Genomic DNA, 23,339 nt, shown 5'->3' with positions numbered 1-23,339 from the left:
TCAATACCTTGATTAAGTTCCATAATAAGCATTTTCTACTTCGGGTAAGCAGAGTGATAAGCAATTTGATTGGTCGAGACTTTGAAACACAATAACTCTCCTTCTAATTGAGGTAGAATGTTCAAACTTGGTGTAGATGGTCATTAGGTGAATGTCTTGACTGAGTTCAATGATTAGCATTTCAAGCTAAAGCTAAACAGAGGTAAGCAATTTCATTGGTCGATGCTTTGGAACAAGATAACTTTGATTCTATCTAATAGAGAGTGATGAAACTTAGTGTATAGTTAATAATCAGTTTGATTGCTTGATATTTTTGAAAAAAAAATAAATGTGCGATTAATTAATATGTGTCATCTATTTAATTTGGGATTTCGGTGGGGGACATCAGGCTCACTGTTGGCTTGTTACGCCTAGTGAAAGGCCACTTTTGTCTCAAAATGATATTGTTTTTAACTTTTAGGGTGGACGGTAGATCAGGCGGTGGGGTGGGGGGTTGTTTGACATCTTGGGGAACATGGGAATGATATCGATATTTAAAAAAAAAGATGTTGAAACAGTGGTCCAACGGATATAAAGATGGCGATGTGAAGTTTTAAAAAAATCAATGTAAACTTAAAATGGCTATAACGTAGGTTAAACTTGATCGATTTTAAAGTTGACGCCCCGTGTAAACGTTGGCTCGCACGCAAAAGAATCCGTATGGCACACTGCATGTGTATACATGCCCCCTCTTCATTAGCCCGGTTGGAGAAACAGGTAGGACTTTAATTCTCAGTTCATTTACAGTTGGTATATCGCTTTATTATAACGTTGATAAGACTCAAGTGTTAGACTGTAACCCTATACAACGAGGTTACAGTCTAAATTAATAAATTAACCTTTAAATGAATGTCACTGACCAAGTTAAGTGTAACTTAACCGTAATCTAAGAATTCGTATTATGGCTAATGAGGAACTGATAAGTATATCATGTAGATTAGCCGTGAAAAAAACATGAAACAAATATAGGAGTGAAATGTATGATCCACGTCAGGTGCCTGTTAAATGAAAGTTGACAGACAGCCTTCACATCAAAGAGGGGTTTATTTTGAACTCTGGATCAAACTTGAGATAAATAAAATACTTAAAAAAATAGATCATATCAACAGCCAAGAGTTTCGTATCTCCTTTTATAAAATCTGTGGACATTTTTATAGAAAATATTGAATTGAATTGTTAATTTGTGTTTGCTAAATGCACTGTAATTGGCAAAATATGTAAAGAAACTATACATGGCCTAATTTAGGCTGATATTTCACATCTAAATCAATTTCTGTGGTGACAATTACTCAGAGATTTAATTTCTTTAGTCAGGAGTATCTGCTTCAGTAAATTCCAACATTTGATTACTTTAGCTATTTACACAGGTCATTATCATTTTTTAGGCTTCTGTCTGGCCCCATCTTTCTACACGGGCGAAGTTTCCTGTAAAAGCAAAGCGACATGGGCCGATTAAAATATGTAGATTGTAACCGGGGTGGGGTGGGGTGGGGGAGGTAACAGCTACTCCACACAAACTAGGTCATTCCGGGATGAACATAATTATGATACAATTCTATCATAAGGATTGGGGAAATATAGCCTTGGGGGAAACCGGGTCCCCGAAGAAAACCCGCGAGGTTGCGGGCATGCGGACCCACTCCTTGTCACGTACAAGCATGGAAATGAATCCACGCGACTTAACTCAATGACATATCTTATGACCTAAAGCACACACCATAGACCACTTGACCATCTAACATCTCAAACAGGGTCATTTCAGACCATCACAGTTTACAGTGTTACATGTTTCAGATTTATAATTCCTGAGTGGCATTTAGCGATTTGTACTTGAAAACGATAAGACAATACTTGTCGAAACGTCGTGCTATATGTGTATAAACCATTGATTGTTTTCCATATAAATTGTGTTGTGTTTTTTAATGTTTCAGATTCAAAATAAAATCAATTCCTGTGGACACTAAAGGTCATATTACTAAGATGAAGAAAGTCTATTAGGTTTCTCAGGTTGTCAGTGTGTTCACCATTAGTTTTTCCGATTATTATTTTCCCCTACTTTGTGTACATCTCTGGAACTGTTTGTAAGTCTATACACAATAACCAAAATGATCGTTATTTTAAAACAATGGCATAATTCAGTTTTGGGGTCTTTGACCTAAACATTTTTTATTCGACCTCAATGAAATATCCATCATGTGATCTGTCATTTTTTATAACATCGAAAATGTTTGTTGTTGACATCGGAAATGACGCCATTTTGACAAAATCTACGTTTCTGGTCACCTGTGATCCTTTCGGAAGATAACCTTAAGCTTAAATCACTAAAATAGATTTGAACTAAAATCAAAATGAAATTTTGAATTTTATGCGTATCACGAAGATCGATTGTAACTTATGCAATTTTAATAGATTTGAGTTAAAATTGCTTGCGGCCGCCAGTGGCGGCGCCAGGGGGGGGGGGCAAGGGGAGGGCAAGGGGGGGGGGGCAAACGCCCCCCCCCCCCATTAATCTGGTCTACCCTCTGTTTGCCCCCCCCCCCCCCAATAATTTTAGAAAATAAAAAAAGTATTTGTGATACGTTTCGGTAATCAATACCTTCTACGGTGAAGAAATCCCACTTCCCAACTTAGTCATAAACTTGCATGTTGTAGAGCATTTCCGACAGTCTATTTTTCAAAATTTTCTTGGCGAGGTACCCAATGGGCTTGCTACTTTGGCGCTCACAAGGGGAATTCGTTGAGGTTCGCAAGTCCGTTCGTTTGACATTTTGTTCTCTAGTCGGATAAACTAGTGATCAGGCGACGAACGGTATCTGGGTAGATCTATTTATCTCGACGATCGGTGCCTGACATAATACTGTAAGACAGCATTTCGGGCAGTCTATTTTTCAAAATTTTCTGGGGGAGGACTCCCTCCTTTGACGCTCGTGAGTGGGGTTCGTCGCGATTCGCAAGTCCGTTCGTTTGACACTTGACCTCATCGATCAGTGCCTGAAATACTGCCAGGCTGCATTTCCGGCAACCTGTTTTTCAAAATTTTCTGGGGGAGGCCCCCAACCCCTAGTTAAAGCTCGTGCCTTTGCCCCCTTAACCTTGGACTTTGCCCCAGCTTTGTCCCTCCAATCACCGACGGCTAGCGCCGCCACTGGCGCCCGCGCAGTGCACATTTCCGGTGCGATCACTTAGGGCGAAAGCAAATGCGCTTCGGAACTGAAAACTGTTGACAGGTTGAACTAACGCGTAGGCCTACAATATCAACAGGGAGAGTTTTATACGTTGTAGCAATGTTTGAACCTGGTCAGACAGTCGTAGAGAAATGGAATAAACGAGTTTACTGCGTATTAATCGATTCGAAATGAATCGATGGGTTGGTCTTGAACTTCCATGTTGCTTTCGTAACCTTGGCATTTGATTTACTCACAGGCTTCAATGGAAATAATGCGTATCAATAAACTAAATCGCTTAAATTTCATAGTTGTGTGGTAATAGAAACCATTGAGAATTGTCACAGACATATGATATTTCCGAGTCAAACAACTAATCTAAACTGTAAATTATTGTCGAACAACTTTTAAACTAATCACCAAATAGCCAATGTTCCGATGCCTAGATTTGAAATGTCAGCTTCAAAAATGCCAAAGTTCCACACTCCTTATTGGATAATGCCTATCTATCTTACTAAATTAAAATGACTTTTTCCCAAGATAAAATACTTTTGGCTAAAAAAAACTTCCCTAATTTACAGCCTGTTATTAACGTAAGCCTTCATTAAGAAATAATAATAAATTTATGATATTAAAATTTAATTTCAAATAGGCCTATAACATTTTTCAGTAAACACATTTGAGATTATTGATTTATCTGTTTACAAATCAACATAACCCCCAAACCATATGAGTAAATACTATGCTTATGGCATGTCTAGTATTATAGGCCTTTAGGCCTTCTAACTAGTTCTAATACTAAGACAATGGCCATTTTAAACCTACTGTAGGCTTACACGAAGATATTAATTTTTCTGTAGAGTGCTCTGTCCATGACATTGAATATGAAGTGAGTTCAAATTTTCTTTTAGGATTTTCTTTGTTATTGCCGAGAAATAGCCAATAATTGAGCATGCTTTTAAGTCACTATTAAGGTCATATTCACGTAAATGAGTACCTTAGATTTACATTTTCATTAAATTTACATCATTTAATGCCTAATGCAAATATCCATTATATCAAATTAATAGAAACTAATAATTGGCACTGGCACCAAAAGTTCCTAAGAGGATGAGAAATAGTTGGGGGTCTTCTTAATCAGTGTTTTTGATGACATCTGGGGTTGGTCGCTTTATGCACGTAAGTTGATTGTCGTACGCAAAAGTTCCCCTACCCCCACCCCCATGGGAAGGAGACACGCAACTTCATAATCAAGGTCCAGATTATCGGGCATCGCTGTCCACTCAACTAGCATAGTAGAAATTTTGTACGCGATTTTCAAACCTAGCTCCCTTACTATTAAGTTTCATGAAAATCAGAAAAAAAACCTGTGACCTCTAGATAATCCACAGCCTTTCCATTACCTACTTTTACACTAATTACGTACGGGGAGTGACCATTTTATCGGACAGTTTCGGTCCTAACCGTCATTATGTTGTAACGGTGATATATTTGAACGGTTTATAAAATAGGATAAACATCGTGATCTCTAGAGGGTCCACAAGCTAACAACGCGATTTTCCGTACAATCAGGGGCCATAATCCAGAAAGTTACAGTCCGATATACGCCAATATCGATAGAAACTGACATTGGGTGATAAACATACGTTTTAAGTTTCATCAAAATTGGATAAAAAATTGTGACCGAGATCTTTGGGTTATGAACATATATTTCAAGTCTGGTTAAAATCGGATAAAAATTGTGACCTGTAGAGGGTCCAGAAACAAAATGTGAACAAACACACGGATGGACAGGCGACGGCAATATACGTCCAGCTCAACTTTTCAAGGAAATTGCTAATGGAATAAACATATTAACGACATTATAAAAAAACAGCAAATCTGTCATTAAATACAGACTAAACCATCTATACCTCTTTCATTCTACCTCAGTTTGATTATTGTGACATCATCTTGTACAATTGAATGGACCAACTAGCTACAAATGAGAGCACCTACAACTAGAGGCAGTTAGATCCATACTATTATTATTATTATTATTATTATTACAGCATATTTATAGTGCACCCTTTCATATAACATGTTCAGGGGCACTTTACAAAGTGACAATGTAAATCACACATAAACAACAAGATTATGGGCATGTTAACGATTGTATACAGAGTCAGTTAAAAGCCTGATTAAATAAATGTGTTTTAAGTTGTTTTTTAAAAGAATATAGAGATGTACAACATCTTAAACTAAATGGTAGATTATTCCATAAAACAGGTGCTTGATAACTAAAAGAGCGCAGACCATAAGAGACTAGTTGAACAGTTTTGGGCTTTAAAAGTAGTTTATCTGATGTACGTAATGTTCAACCAGGTGTATAAAGTTCTAAAAGATCTGAGAGGTAAACAGGAGCTAAATTATTTAAACATTTAAAAGTAAGTAATAAAATCTTAAAATCAATTCGATATTTAACAGGTAACCAGTGTAAATTATATAAAACAGGAGTTATGTGGTCACATTTCTTAGTTAAAGTAACAAGTCTAGCCGCAGTATTCTGTACTTTTTGTAATTTATCTATAAGCTTTAAAGGTAAACCAACTAAAAGTGAATTAAAGTTATCTAATCGAGAAGTAACCAGAGAATTAACAAGTGACTTAGTGGTCTCTCCAGTTACACATTTACGTATTTTACCTATATTTCTAATATTAAAATAGCACAATTTACAAATATTATTTACTTGAGCTCCCATAAGCATAAAACTATCAAACATAGCGCCAATATTACGAGCAGAATAAGATGAAAATATATCACAATTACCAATTACAACAGGGGGGTTATCTTGTGCAGATTTACTTAATTGATGCCTTGAGCCTAATAACAAATATTCGGTTTTATCATCATTCAATTTTAGAAAGTTCTTTGACATCCATTTTCTAATTTCACTAATACAGTTCTCAAGTTGCAATTTTGATAAATTGAAAGAAGATGGACAATTAGGTGTAAATGAAATATATAATTGAGTATCATCGGCATACAAATGAAAGCTGAGACCATATTTTCTGACAATATCTCCTAATGGTGACGTATAGAGGGTAAATAAAATCGGACCAAGAACAGAACCTTGGGGAACCCCAGATGACAAAACAGATTCAGACGACGATTTGCAATTAACTAAAATACACTGTTTTCTACCCACAAGATAGCTCTCTAAAAGATTTAATGCAGAGCCACAAATACCGAATTTAAATTGAAGTCTACGTAGAAGAATGGAAGGGTCCACCGTGTCGAAAGCAGCAGATAAATCTAATAAAAATTAAAAATGTACATTTTCTATTATCAATTTCCATTAAAATATGTGGTGGTGTAAAGAGTACCAGCCATAGACTGTTGTATGAAGAAACCGGTTTTATTACGCTAAAAGAAAGACACAAACTCAAATTAATTTATTAAATTATAAACGGCCCTTCTCCATCTTATCTCCATAATTTAATCTTGACAAAAAGCGCACATTATAATCTACGTAAAACCAGCCTACCTGAATATCATTGTAAAACAAATATTTTCTATAATTCTTTTATACCTTCGTCAATTAGAGAATGGAACAAATTAAGCGCAGACACAAAAAATCAATATCTCTAAATAATTTGAATTCGAAAGATATGGCACCAACATCACCTAAAACTTTTTTGTAGGTTCCTCGTAAACCAAATCGTCCATTATAAACCGCGTCTCTCTTGGACATAACTTGACATACTTCTGACAATCCATCCTGTAAATGTGGTCATCAATTTGAAGATACTGAACACTTTCTATTGAATGGCCCCTTATATTCAGATGCCCGAAATAACACCATAAATATTCTAACATCTACCCATCGAAACACTACTATTTTACTGCACGGAATTCACGACACGGAAAGCTCACTTTATATTTTTAAACCTGTCCAGTCGTTTTTTTCGAAATCACCAGAAAGTTCCAGGGACAACTATAACACACTCATTGTAATTATATTTTCACTTGTACATTATGTGTTTCTTTATAAAATTTAAATACATGAAGATATATCTGACAGGGAGGGAGGGTTATATAATATATAATCTATATTATAGATTATGCCTGTTCCCCAATTCCTATTCAGATACACATCTGAATAAAAACATTTTTTTTATAGAAAATGGATCGGATACAATCTATTCAAAGCTCAAGACAGAAATCAAATATTTATCTGCGTAGGTGTAAACTGGCGATTGATTCTGTATTATTCATATATACATATATGTCAGCTTTTCATAGATGTTTGTCAAAATTAATACCGATGTTTTTCCCTTGGCATGAGTTAATCTGTATGGGATTCAATGGTGTAGGAGGATTATGGACAATGTTCGTAATTACTACAGTCAGATTTAAGCTAATGAAAAAAATACAGGTATAGTGAACATATGTGCTCAGGTAATTAAGCCGCCCATTGCTTTTCAAAAAATAGATAAAGTACAAATTAATACGTTTCCATCATATCTCCTTTTTAATGCACATTGAATTATATTTAATAGCAACCTTTATGATAAAAATAAAAAGATGGGAAGTTTTGTGTCCGAGTGAGTTTTAGATAATTAAGGTCTTTCATCTAGTCTAGTGGTGTGTTTTAACCCCAGGCTTGTACGTGACAAGGAATAGGGTCGCCTGTTTAACCACTAATGTGCGGCCGCCTTTTTGTGATATGCCAAGCATGTGTTGTTCACACAAAAGAATATCTTTATTATTTAATTCATTGTGAACTTATTAATCACTATTTATGTCCTCAGATATATACCAAATTAGTTAAAAAGAAGTTTCGGGTTGCACAAGATGGACTGGGGTCACCAGGCGCTGACTCACAAACCAGATTTTCCTGGGTTCGATCTTTGATCTAGAAACACAAAACTTTGCACAAAGTTTGTTATTGATATATTTGATACATTAAAACAAGCGAATAATTTTGAGTAAATTCTTAACGTAAGTCTGAGAATGTTTTGTGAATTCGGGGCCTGGTATAAATAGAGTTGCTAGTACAAGAAACATACAGTAGAAATCTACCCAATACCTCCCCACACATTCTAAAACGCCTATGGATGATCAACTGTGTAAGTAAAATCGTAAAAAAAAGCGAAAACGCTAAACGCCACTTTTGGTAGATCAACTTCTCAAATGGGACAATACCCGGCAGACTTATATCATACGTTCGGCCTTATATCAAAAATGATTAAATCTTACTGGCGTCATAATTACTTAAATGTTTTGGTTTTTTTATAATTTCTTGAAAATTTTAGTTAAAAAATATATGTACCCGAACATGGATATTTTGTTTTCATTTCGTCTACCAAAAAGAATACAAATCATTCCAAATAGAAAATACTGTGGGGTACGTTTCTTAAAGTCAACAATTTGATTAGAAAATGTGATGTCGCATTATTTTGCTTCTTCGGAGGACTCGACTAAAACCCACAAGGTTGGACGACAGACGACGACCCTACCTTGTCACGTACAACCGGGAAATCGAAACCACGCCAGTTGACTCAATGCCCCCCCCCCCCCTCAGCAAAACGGCTTCAGACTGTTATAGTTGATTTTAGATAATAATCATATTATGTAGGCAATGCAGATGAATATCTTTTTTTTTAAAAAAACTCATTAAAATGACGTTTAATTTCTAAAGGAGTAGTGTGTTGATTTACCTTGCAAGCTCTGGCAAAACAATTAGTTTATAGCCTCTGGTGTGTATTGCGCATAAGGCAGGGTATGTTTACCGTTTCAAGAACACTTTGTACCACTTTCGTAATAGGATTTTTCTCGTTTTGCGAGTGAACATGTTGTCTTTACACGAATTCGTCTGGTTGACCATTAGTTAAAAATTCATATATATGCTTCTGTTATGTAATTTCTTTCTCGACTTTGTGGCGATGCGTATTATGCAGGAGTCTTCAAGGCATTGAACTCTCAACAAAATTCATCTACCTTACATTGCACAAGTAACCATATAAATCAAAACCGCCACTGTCTCAAAACGTCGACGAATGTAAGAGCGACCAGTTTTAACACTAATCCCTTATAATAGTCGGAACTAGAAGCAATCTTGAATGAAATACCGTATGTTTAATTTAACTTCACATTAGAGAAAGATTTAATCATCCTTCAAGTGGCTTAATTTATTGAAACAAAAGTTCTAGCCAATTAAACCATGAATATAATAAGAATGACCACCTGACAATGTCTGCAAGGGCACGTGATTGAGGGAAAAGACATTGGCTTGACGCCAACTAACGGCGATCGTGTATGTAAATCGGTTCCACGCAAGTGCCATAAATATCGGAGTATGTTTTCTTTTTTATCGCTTTCATCAGTTTATTGAGATCGCGTCTTGTTTTTTTTTCTCGTTTTAAAACTGAGTGTAAACCAGTTTTGTAGAAACCATCTTAATTTTAAACTACAGCAACAGAGAGTGGATTGACTACGTTTGCGTTACGTATGTGTACCTGTTGTGTATTACAGTATTACAGCTGTGTATGAAAGCATTACATCTGTAACGCCTATCGCGATATGACATAACACTGTTACAATATGTTAAAGCTACAATTTTCTAAACAAAATGTTGAAGTGTTATGTTTTATTAGATGTGTATGAAATGTATAATTGGTAGCTAATGACTTAAAGAGAAAGTGTTATGGCTGACGAAATTGATACAGACCTAAGCAACGGTAGGCGGTCTCTGGATGCCAGCAATCATTGTAAAGATTATTGGCGACTAGGAAAGTTCTATCTTGGGTTCTTCTTAACCATGTTGCTATCAGCTCTACTTGTTGTAATTGTTTGTGGTAAGCAGAAATTAATTAAGTTTATTTTAACTGAATATTTGCTATTTCTCAGTTCAAGAAAAAAAACACAAAAATATTAATATACTTCATTTGTTGATAAATAAGCTTTAATTGAATATTCAGATTAATTGAATATTCTCACGTCAAGATTAATTGAATAATGGTCACGTCAAGATTTATTGAATATTCTCACTTCAAGATTAATTGAATATTCTCACTTCAAGATTTATTATTAAATATTCCCACTTTAAAATTAATTGAATATTTTCACCTCAAGAAGAACAAAATTCAAACATTTCTTGTATTGATCATTTATGTGGGTATAACGATTGATTAGAATTGTAGAAATAGTGCACCGTGTACATCAATTTCATATTGATTTTGATATTGAAGATACAACATAAATAATTCTTTGCAAAATTATCATATATTTTCTATTTCTTAAAGTCGGGTTATTAATGAACTTTGTTTTTAGACGACCACAATCTATATTGTCAAGGCATCTGTCTATCTGACCAAATGTTGTAAATATCCTGAAGATTTCACAGTGACTTTAGGGATCTAGAAAGCTAAGGTTATCATCCTATCTTTTCTAACGTGTATGGATTGTCTAGGTCTTTGAAAGGGCGTTGGTAGATTGGCTTGGCTTGTGTTGTTCTTAATGTTTAACGTTTGCTTCCACCGAGGTTGATATCGCAGACAAGTTGTCTTATTTTCATTTTTATTATCCTAGCGCAGGCGCAGGGGTCTTTCCTGTGGGAGGAAACCGGAGTACCCGGAAGTCGAGGTTGAGAAGGCGCCCCTATCTCCAAGCTACATACGCTCACATCTGCAAGGGGTTATTTGTCATCATAAATTTTTAACATCAAACATATCTACATGTATATCGACATAGTTATCATTATGGCTTGGCTATCAATGACTTTGTTCTTAATCATTTCCAGGGATATTCCTGGTTGGATGACCATTTATATATATACCTTTCTTGACTATACTAAAAATTATAATGCGAGGTTTAAATAAACTAATTGTGACTAATCGTGTTCTTCTAGTGGGCGTATATGTAGTTGACTGGCAACATTTATGCTTTTATAATCTGTTTAAAGCCTTTCAGGAGTATCATAAATGTTGTTTTATACAATTAGGTATTGTTTTTATGTTATCTTACTTTCCTCTTAATGCTAAAAAAAATATCATAGACTACATGTATGAGCAGTAATGTATTAGCTAGATTCCAGATAATGATTGTGGGAAGGCAGTTTTTGTCTTGTGTGGCCTAGTATTTAATAGTTGTGTTTGGAAAATTTATTGTTCATTGGGGTCGTAGTATTTTATTTGGTTTTAACATTCTTATTTAAGATCATTTATACGAGTATACCATTAATATTGAACTCAGTCTATTATGCGAATTTTCATATTAATGAGAAGCTGCGCCAGGTGAGCTGGGTCTTAATGTTTATTATAAGTGTGATAGAGATATATGTTTTTAATTCGCAAAATGACAAATCCTGTACGCAAATTAGTGAACAAAATCATTAAGCAACATTAATAACTGTCGAATACTATTGTTTCGTAATATAAAACCTTTTTCTGAATACAAACACAAACCTTAAGTGAATAGCTGTTATACCTACGTTCGAATCGAGGTTGGTTGGGCCGGACTTTCAAGAAAAAATATACAAATTTTTGATTCTAGTGCTTTGATTGATGTATATTTTTATGCGCCCACATTGAAATGTGTTTATATATTGTCGTCACTCTCATCCGTCGGTCCGGCGTCCACAATTGGTTGTGGGCACTCTAAAAGCTACATTTATTACGTTCGTTCGTTCGTTTCTAGAGTTTTACGTCCACTTGCACCTAAGGTGATATCGTAGACAATCACACACATTTATTACCCAATTAACTTGAATTTATACATAGTGTTTGATCACTAGAGGCAGAAGTTATCACTCGGTTGACTTTAAATATATACATAGTGTTTATGGTCATGAGATGAAGAAACCTGTTGATTTTCAGTGATTTCCGATATTAACTGCCTTATGGCCCTTGATCACTTTGAAAAATCTTGTGGAGGCTAAGGTCACTTTAGATTTATGCATTGTGTTTAAGGTCACGAAACGAAGAAGTTTATCGATTTTCAGCGATTTCCGATAATTGCTGAGTGATTTATGCCTCTTGTGGACGCTTTAGAGACCAAAGTTATCATTCGATTGACTTTAATTTGATACACAGTGTTTGTGGTCATGAGACGAAGACACTTATTTATTACTGTTAGAGTTATCACACTTGATCGATTTGATAAATCGTGTGGATTTTCTAGAGGCTAAAGTTATAAGACATTAATATTATGTTGATGAGACGAAGAAGCCCATTAATTACTGCTAGAGTTATCACATTTGATTGATTTGAAAATTTTTGTGGACGCTCTAGAGACAAAGTTATCATCCGATTGACTTTAATGTGATACACAGTGTTTGTGGTCATTAGACGAAGAAGCGTATTTATTACAGTTAGAGTTGTCACACTTGATTGATCTCAAAAATCTTGTGGATGCTCTAGAGGCCAAAGTTATAAGATTGACTTTAAAATTATGCACAGTGTTTATGTTAATGGGACGAAGAAGCCTATTAATTACTGTTAGAGTTATCACACATGATCGATTTAAAAAAATCTTGTGGATGTTCTAGAAGCTAAAGTTATAAGATTGACTTAAACATTATACAGAGTGTTTATGTTAATGAGACGAAGCCCATTAATTTTCAACAACTTCCAATAATTACTGTCAAGAGTTATGGCCCTTAGTCAATTTGATCAATCTTGTTGATGCTCTAGAGCCTCAAGTTACTGTGCGATTGACTTGAAAATTGTGCATTGTGCTTATGGCTACGCCCCCAACCCACCCCACCCCCGCCCCCAGCCCCGCCCCCAGCCCACCACACACCCACCCGCATGCAATATAAATTCGTTTCAACGGAATATTCAAGACAATAATCAAATTATTTTAAAGCGGTTAACAACATCCACTAACCCAAAACTCAGTTCACTCCCTTTTTCCACCTAACCCTCACTCATTTTATGTCTACCACTAACAAAATTAGGAATGCTCCCATTACCAACACAAGCATAAAAAGTGACCGGACGACTTAGCTGCTGTGGGCGTATGTATCGTTGTCTGGCAACCTATCTTTTGTTTTGCTTTGGCTTTCCTTTTAACAAGCACATAGCTTCTTATTAGTGTTCATTTGACATTTGACCCAAACTTCAGAATGATTTCGTGGGTTTCAATTTAATTATTCAATACCCAAGCGAAAAAGTGATTTCTAGTGACATTCCTTCCATACCAATGTATAATCTGTAAAACTGTGGTAAATGTCACTGTTGACATCAAATGTCGCTATGATGGTATTTAGTTTATTCCTGTATCTATCTGGGGATGCTTTTCTGATGTTTCCATTATATCGTAAACACGCAGATTTAGGATGTATTGGCAACTGTGTTCTCAGCAACACGAGATCGGTCAACAAGGGTTGGTAAATGTTAATAAATGGCGATATTAGCAGTAATATTATTAAATTGGGTTTTGCAATTCTGCCCCACAAGATTGTGAGATATATCCATAGATCACGTTGTTTCGTGATTTAGATACATAAAAGAATTAAGTTCGAGTAAATTATTGACAAAAATATTTGAAGATACTTTGGACATCTCTCCGTGATTAATAGCGTAACGTTCTTCGTTCTTTACAGATCAACTGCTTGCCGTTTGCATTTTGTTAAAACTGTATTTTTTAAGAGTTTATTCAGACATCACTTCTACTAAAAGGCAAATTCGTCATTTAAAGATTGATTGTGCAAGAGTTAAATCTGTGCCAGTTACAACCAATGCTCTGTGTTTGCACAGGCTAATTACTATATGTGAAAATGTTGAACACTTGTCTCCAGCACAAAAACATATTTGTTATTATCTGAATGATACTATCTATCATTGTAGCTTCCAAATTAATTTCGGTTAAAAATAAATTTGACCTGAAATAGATGGCGTTAATAAATTTCAATGGATATATCTTTAATCTTTTTTTTTGTTGAAATATATTTTCTAATATAAAACTACATATATTTTGACATTATGATTTAAAGCAAATTAAGGCCCTTGTGACTTAAATTGACGTTTGATATTTATTGTAAATTACGTTATAGAAATGTTGTGTCCATTGGGATAATGATGTCAAGATTTCTCTTTTGATTAACCATACTTCTTTTGTATCGTCGTTGTCAAAATATTTAATTGTTGACTTTAAAAATATGTTGAAAGTGTAAATGTTATCTAAGAATGAATGTGCATTCTTGTGTCATCTTTAAAATAAGTTTGATGTCGATTTTTTTGTCGTCCCGTGCGTGTAAGTGTAAGTTCTTCTGGATTGCATTGCTTCTTGTGTTGTGGCATGTTAGTTTGCAGGTGCTGATTGGTGGTATGTTTCAACATAAACACTTGTTTTAATTATTGGCTAGTAATTCCTTGCAGGTGGGTATTCAATTTGGTCACTTTTTGGGTGTCTGAAGAATCGCTACATTTTTGGGGTTGATCTGATGTGTTTTAAGTGGAAGTCTCTGTTTTTGAAACAAATCAACGAACTAGTGCTATTTTAACAGATACAATATAATATAGGTGTGATATATTCGTTCATAGACATCTATGTGTTAGTATTCAGTGACATCATCTTATATGTAAGTATTCAGTGACATAAATATATATACTCTTCAAAACAAGTAGGGGATATTCAGAAACAATACAAAACTGCGGAAATGCACTGCTGTTTTTATTAGAGGTAATCAGTGTATGTTAATAACAGACCAATTGCCTACACATGAACACAAACAGTTCATATGGGCGGCTTATCTGACGGCCCCATTTCACTCGCAAAGAGATACACTGTCAAAAGTGAAAATGGACGTTTTTGATTTTTGTCTTAATAATGAGTAATTGCTCCACCAATCCGCAGACATTCAGCAATTCGTCCTGGCATGCTCCTAATCAACCGTCCAATCACAATTTGGGGCAATCTGATCCACTTCTCTTGCAGTGCCATGGCCAATTCTTGCAGTGTTGTCGGTTGACGTTGACGTCGACAAACACGTCTCCCGATCAAATTAAACGTAACACACTAAAGCAAAATTGCGAGAAACAGTAAATCTTATGCAAGAACCGATAGGAAAGCAAGCATGGATAGGATAAACCACCACGCGACAGTTTTCATCAACCCTTCCTTGAAGTGTCAAATTTGACAATGAACACCTCTCACGTGTATGGCGCTATTGCGTGTCGCATGTGCAGGTCAGTGGTTCTGTTGGGGCGATAAGTTCTTCATTGTGAACATACCCTCAAAGCATGTCAAGTGTCCATGACTATTTATCATATCACAACCTGCATAGGTATGTGCAATTCAATATCCCCTACTTTTTTTGAAGAGTATATGTTAGTATTCAGTGACATAGACATCTATGTCAGTATTCAGTGACATCGACTTATATGTTAAATATATATGTTAGTGTTCGGTGATACAAACTTATATTTCAGTAATCAGTGACATAAACTTATATGTTAGTTATATGTTAGTATTCAGTGACATAAACTTTTATGTTAGTATTCAGTGACATAAACTTTTATGTTAGTATTCAGTCCGTGACATAAACTTATATGTTAATATTCAGTGGCATCGACTTATATGTTAGTAGTGAAATATACAGTTATATAAGTATTCAGTGACAATGCAGATATGTAAATTTTCAGTTGCATATATAGCTATGTTATATAGTATGTTAGTATTCGGTATTCGGTATTATTCATTGAAACATACAGTTATGTTAGTATTTGGGGACATGTACATAATGTTCGTATTTAGTGACATATAAATCTATGTTAGTATTCAGTGAAATATTGATTAACAGATATATCTGTAGTGGACGCCATGTATACACATTCCTATATGTTTTATTGTTTACCCAATTACCAAGGATCAACTCCATATTTATATTTTCACATTTTCAGTTTAAAAATTTTCGTCTCAAGCGTGTCACATAAAAAGTGAAACACATGTTAAGACAATTACCAGTAGATTGCCCTCGGGTGGAAGTAATCGGTAAATTGGAATTTAGATCGATCAACGATAGCATACGTGAGACATCAAGTTATTGTCCCCCAGGCTACTTTAATTGTGTTCTAATAAATAAAAAATTAGATGTAATTTGTTTTTATATTCACCTTCAGTCATACCATAATAACAACATTAATTTTCTATTAATAAATCACTGCCGCCTCTCAGAGACATTATCAGCTTTATATACAGCCACGTCGACCATACCCGTTTTTCTTATTTCTTTTTTAACACACCAGAGGCTACAGATAATTTTCTATTATCGTGACCGCCGTCCACAATTTCTTGTACACACAGGTCATTCATTGTTCAGCTAATAGGAATAACCCTATTGATACTCAAAATCATTAGGTCGCATGTATCGAAGAGTTATCTTTCCGTTGTCATATTTACTTTAAATACATTGGACTGATCAAGACTAGTAAATTATTACCTGATCTCAAAGTGAGGGGGCGGGGGAATTGCTAGTCCTGAAAAGTTATGCCTTTTTGGTAAGAAATTTTGAAATTTTGAAATTTATATTTGATGTATAGTTCATTTGGGTAATGACTTCCAGGGCTATTCCTCTTTCAGGTTATCGTCATGTAAAACTGTGTAAACTATATCATGGCAAAAAGACTTCGACAATAACGCTTTTGTGGTATATGTTTCGTTGTCTGGCAATCTATGTTTTCAAGTGAATGTGTTTATTTCCAAACGAAAGGGCCATGTCCCAGCACAAAGGTCTCCAACACGTAAAAGAAGATCAAAAGACTGATTCTTGTAAATATTCTCGTGAAAACTTTTAAAAAGAATGGTATTGAAAAAAAAAATCAATTCTCAATAAGGATTTATTTAGACACGCTCATATTTAGTATCAAAATACAACAATCTTCAATTTATGTAGGAAATATAAATCAGATACATCTTATTGTTCACACGTTATCAATATGTCATTAAAATACAAGTTTATCATCAACTCGTATATCCCCAAAGTCACTAGTTATAACCGTAATAATAATAACAATACACTGAACAATCAGAAAATCCTTAACGGTGGCCGATTGGGGGGATATTGGATTATGTTTTTTTATTGTGTTTTCCCCCTTTTTCTAAACACTTTTAAAATGGCAATTTGGCATTTCACTTTTAATTTCTTTCTTTTCCATTACAAAATATATTATAAAACAACTATTAATAGCATCTTGATTTCAACAAAAAGAATAGGGTTGTGATAATATATCGTGAAAGTTTACACGTAGAGTCAAAATAAACAGAATGCGGACTGATGATGTAACATTTGGTTCGTTTTCAATTAATTCTCATGATGTAAACTCAAATGATCTTATGTAAAATTAACGTATAAAATAATTAGAAAAAAAATTATACTAATGAAGTGTTTGTTCAATATCTGGGCCGTGATGGTCGAGTGGTCAAGGCACTGTCTGTCGCTAGAATGATACGGGTTGGAATCTTGGTATGGGACTTTTTCGTGGTTCATTCGTGTACACACCAACGTGCAAGTAAAAGAACCATGGGGCAAATGGAAATCCAAGAAGAATAAGTGGAAACGCCACTGTCCGAGTAAAATACTCCTACATCGCATCATAGATGCGCCTTGAGACATTAAAACTCATTCCATTCGTTCAATATTGCCATACATTCTTTCAGATTCCATTAGTGAGATCTAAACAAATACCATCTCTAGCCACGATGCGATCTCCATTATGTAAGATTTATAATATGTCTAAAATAGCATTATGTAAGATTTATAATATGTCTAAAATAGATAATTCAAAATGAATATATTGAAAATTTCATTCAAATTACTTGATTTTGAGCGTAGTTATCAATGGTTGTACTTTTGACAAGATGTCTGCATTGAAAGGTAAAAGTTTACCTAATAGAAAACGGATATGAAGAATATAATAAGATAGGAAAAGATAATAGTTCGGTGTGTTTTTCTACATCTGAATCCCCTTTGGCTTAAAATTACCATTCGGTGATTTGCAAAAACGACTTAAAATTGATCACATTTTGCCTAAAACCACTCCGGCTGCTCAAATTACCATATATTTTTGTGTTCTTGGAACAATCACGATTTGTCAAGTTCTGTTGCAGATACGAGTAAAATGGATGAGGTAGATAAATGTTAGTCTTTCATTGTGGATTTCTTTCAGAGAAGGAATGGATATAATATATATCAGTATAAAGTATTTTATACGAAATACATCGTAATTATCATATTAATATATTTACAATTAAAAGTTTAAACAGATTGTTTAAGTCAATCTATAGTTTGACTGTAGACAGGAAAATAAAATGATATGGGGTTTAACCATCTATTTTCTACACCAAAGGGAATGACGAATAAGGTATACACCATGCAGTCTTCCATTGTTATACGGTTTAATCCCACGAAGGCGCAGTTATTGACCGTAACGGATTAAACGCGGTTGTTTTCGACGACTTCGTGGGAATCCAGCTCCTAGGGATTAAAATGGATTAAAATCATAACAATGGTGTTATAGATTGTTATTATAAGAATTTACACTTTAATAATCCCCAATGTTACTAATTAACCAACATTTTAGCATCATTTTTGGCATAAGAAATGAAAACATAACTACACTATAACAAAAATTAATTTAATTTCGCCAAATAAGACCTCCTGTCTAAATACTCGACTAAAGTCAATTCCTCTTCCTCGTGTCTTCCTTTTAATTCCTGGAGCTGGCTTTGGATTTGAGCATATTTATATCTCTTCCTTGGTGGTTAATATTTTGTTCTTGTTGTAAAAATGTTATCATTTCAAAAACATTCGGATGGGCTTTTCCAACTAGCTTCAGAGTGAACATAAATTCATAAAATCTTTAACACCGTTAATTGGATCTTAATAGCAACGCGCCTCTCTTCAAACGAAAGCCGACAAGTCGATATCTGCGCCTTCGTGGGAAGGATTAATTTTGGTCAGGCTCTGTAACTGCGCCTTCGTGGGAATACACCTGTTATACACCATGCGGTGTGCTACCGCTATACAACATGCGGGGAGGGGGGCGAATGGTTAGCGCGTGCGCGTTGCATCTTAAGGTCTGTCATTGAGTCAGTTGGCGTGGTTTCGATTTCCCGGTTGTACGTGACAAGGAGTAGTGTAGCCTGTCGATCCTCATGAAATTTCTCCGGGTCCTCCGGTTTCCTCCCACTGCTATGGACCCCTACGAGCAATCGATTTACTGAAATAAAATTGAACTATATGTTAGTCCCGAAATGACTCCCATTTAACTACGGTTGAACGAATACCCCCATTAGTATGTTGGGGACTGAACCATGCAATATATTTATTTGGTTTTGACTCAGATTTGAATTTTTCATAAAAGCGAGAAAACAAAACAGTCAAATTTAAGGTCTAAACATTGTTTATTTTAACCAATTTTAAATGTCCATTGCAAAAAAAACCAAAACAACCAAATCCATCGATATTTTTCGACGATACATTTCATCAGAAAACCGCTAAAATAGGCTATTACTATTGTTTCGCTATTACTAAGCAAAAATAAGTTACTCACGAATACAGATTTATATCAAATGAAATAAATGACTGTTTACTGCCAGAAAAACGTTTATTGAATACTCAAAGCGGTCTTTGTCCTAATTCCCGAACTATGCTCAACTACTTATTTCCTACTTTATGCTGATTTGACCCGTACATCACGGCTTTGACCTCTGCCAATAAAACAACGTTAAGTGGTAATTATGTAGAGACGAATCTATATTGGAACATAATCGTGTATGTCTGACATTAAAGATACATTATCAGGTTCAACAAGAAAATACATCGAATTAATTTTATAAAATATTAGCTTTATAACATCCATAATAATACAATAATCATCATTCTAATCATTAACACTGCATTAACTACAATATAAATATCATCATTACATTTATCTAATAGAAAAGTGGTTATTATGAAGTAGTTTTAATATTTATAAGAGTAAACTCTTGATTTCATATAGTCAAGCTATATGCATAACAACTATAGATTCATATAATTATCTTGTATCCATACTCTGGCATACCTAGAGGGTACGCAGAGCTCTTTGCAATAAAAAAAAACCTCAATTGGCTTTAATGTATTTCAAAAATTGTTTTTCTCAGCGATAGATCAGTAGATCTACCGGAAATTCTTAATGCTTCCGGGTTTTGAATACGCCTCGATGAAACAATTTTCTTTGAGAATATATCTATAGATGTGTGGTCTGAATGCTAAATTAGTATACTGGTTTGTTATACGGATCTTATACGTTTTGCGTCTTTCATACACACACAGACTAAATAAGCAGACTTAGTGTTTTCAACTAAAATTATTGTCAAATTAGCTTCTTGTCTAATTGTAGACAGACAACGTAGCATAGGTTTCGTATGATTAAATCAATGCAAGTCCAAAATTATGTTTTACCAACCGCCGATAATGCCACTTTAAGTAGTTTTGATGTTGGAAACGTAATGAATGAAATACATGTTTCAGATTGTATGCTGTCAAATGGTCTATTAATGATACTTTTAGGGGAAATAGAAGTAGATAGTGCAATATTGTTCAATTAACTCAACAGCAGGGTGGCTCAATAACTAATCCACTCTTTGATGGTCTTCAATGATAAACTTGATTTATTTTGGGTGGGGGGGAGGGGGTCTAAGGAATATTTGTAATTTATTTTTAGATCCAGGTAATTCACGCTTTTAAAAGAATCCCATTTCAAGGAACGTTATTATTAAATCTTGGAATATCAACCACCTTCTAAAAGAAATGTTAAACTCTGCAGTATGTCTGCAATGTTAGTAACTATACCATACGATTTAGGTCAAAATAAAGTATTGAATTTGGTTGATCACCTTTGCTTTTAATATCTTAACCTGTCACACCAAACCTTAACTGTCTGAAAATTGTTAAAGTCATTCACATATATTTTTCAAATAAGATCGTGATTCCATACATGTTATTGATTTCGATCTTCTAAAAGCTTATTTTCTACCTGGAGATTTCTAGCTGGTATTAACATTTATAGGCTCGGTGATCATTGTGGATAGGTCATCAACAGTTCTGGTACATTACGTTAGTTAGCAAGTAATATCCACTGCTAACGGTTATATTCACTTATCCAATTGTAGTTAAATGATCCATGTATGTTCAAAACAGAAATTTTGACATTTTTATTTTCTTGACACTATTATTATAGAACATAGCTAAACAATTTGTTAATTTTGAATGTTGGAGGGTTATTTAGATAGGATTGCATTCTAAGCATTTCTATTATTTTTTCTCGGACGTCTTTCTCTTTTTTAAGTCGTTTGGGTATAGTAAGGTCTTACGACATCATTCGAGAAATTCGTGTTTAACTGACCTGACTTGACACCTCCTGTAACCAATGAAAAGATGCCTTTCCTTATGGCTTTACCAAATGACTCAAATCGGATTAAGAGGAAAAGAACACTCCTTGCACTATAGTTCATCTAAAGTTCACATATCATAAGTTTCCTTTTAATCTTAATTCTTAACGCGAACGGGTATCACTATGGCTTAGTGGGTAACACGCTGGCTCGCTAGCAGAACAGTAGGACGTTAAACCCCATTTCATTTCATTAACGCCAACAGTCTTAATAAGCGTCAGAGAAATAAAATGTCATATATGAACAGTATGAACGCTGGCTCGCTAGCAGAACAGTAGGACATTAAAACCCATTTCATTTCATTTCATTTCCTTAACGCCAACGGTTTTAATAAGCGCCAGAGAAATAAAATGTCATATATGAACAGTATCTAACACGTCTTTCATTCTCTGATACGCCCTGTCAACTAAATCCCTTGCTTGAACTAACATGTTTTCATTTTTACTCGAAGCAGATATAGTTTAACGGCTATTTAATGCGGTGAAAATTGTCAATAAAAATCTTTCATTTTGATTTTCGTGATTTAGTTGAAATAGCTTATTATAAAAGATACACGAATAAACCATACATATAACTAAAATTTGACGTCACCCTTAATTACGTTTTTGTTGACATTCTACTGCCTCGATACCTATCAATATTTTACAATAGATCGATTATTCGCACTACTAGAATAAAAAAAGCTTTATACTTGAGATTGACCTGAGTCGATTATCGATATTCTAATGTTAAAAAATATACATCAAACAAGGTTTTTAGAGATAACACAACACGAAACTCTTGATACATGTAACTGATATTTCTGATAACTAAAGTCATACAACAATCGGAGGGTTCCGGTTTAGCAATCATTTTATTTTGTCGTGTTCGTGTAGCCTTGTCTCTATATAAATAACGCATACCTTAATGTCTTTAGCGTGTATGGAAACTAAAAAATGTAGATAACATTACATAATTTCTCAAAATACGTCAGTGATATTGATGAAATTGAATTCGAATGTTTATGGTAAATTGTTAACGATTTTCATGTTTTATTTTAAACATTAACAATATCTAATACAGTCGATTTTGCCCTGTCTTGTTATCTATAAAATAATAAAAGGAAACACTTAATGTTTCTATCTCTTTAAAATAATTTAAAATGGTCAAATTCGATTTAAAATTGTGTTTTAAAATTCAATATCTTATTAATCAAATGTTTTCAGTCTATGGTTATTAATAGAGAAAATATATGCAGGGCTATATCAAATAGGTATGTTAGTTTATATAACACCCCAAATATTCTTCACATCATTTCAGTTATTTCCCGGCGTTATAATAAGGTGTTTGGGTTATTTATTCTACTTTCAATTGAAACCAAAAAGATGTTTTTTCAGAAAGGTTTTCTCATATTGAAAAAAGATAAAACCGTTGTTCTTTGAGAACACAAATCGGAATCTTATCGCCATTTTGCTTTCGGTATTGGATGCTACACAATAAATAACTACTGAAATGAATTGGGATGAAATCATGTGGTATGTCGATTAGTGATAAAGGGAGCTCTACGATTATTTTATATTTTGGTTTTCTGAATCAACTTTGGAACACAAAATAGGTTATATCCTAACCATTAGTCTTTTGGACATAGAATCGTCAACGATAACAAATTGTCATCCCACATAATATCTATAGAAATCGATAATATCATTTCTGACCCAAAGTAGTTGACAGGAGTCG

The 23,339-nt window shown here is 34.4% G+C and overlaps 1 protein-coding gene across 2 annotated transcripts in view; it reads left to right on the top strand.

Moving 5' to 3' along the window:
• The first annotated feature begins 9,657 nt into the window (after positions 1-9,657).
• The window catches only part of LOC126811970 (relaxin receptor 2), a 55,489-nt gene continuing 41,807 nt past the window's right edge, over positions 9,658-23,339 (top strand). For both annotated transcript variants that reach the window (XM_050538064.2, XM_050538063.2), the window contains exon 1: positions 9,658-10,042. In XM_050538064.2, the coding sequence (XP_050394021.2) occupies positions 9,892-10,042 (151 nt within the window). In that variant the 5' untranslated portion in view covers positions 9,658-9,891. The remainder of the gene's footprint in view (positions 10,043-23,339) is intronic.

The sequence above is a fragment of the Patella vulgata genome, chromosome 2 (genome assembly GCF_932274485.2).
Source record: "Patella vulgata chromosome 2, xgPatVulg1.2, whole genome shotgun sequence".
Classification (NCBI taxonomy): Eukaryota; Metazoa; Mollusca; class Gastropoda; family Patellidae; genus Patella; species Patella vulgata.
This window is presented reverse-complemented; position numbering and strand designations above follow the sequence as displayed.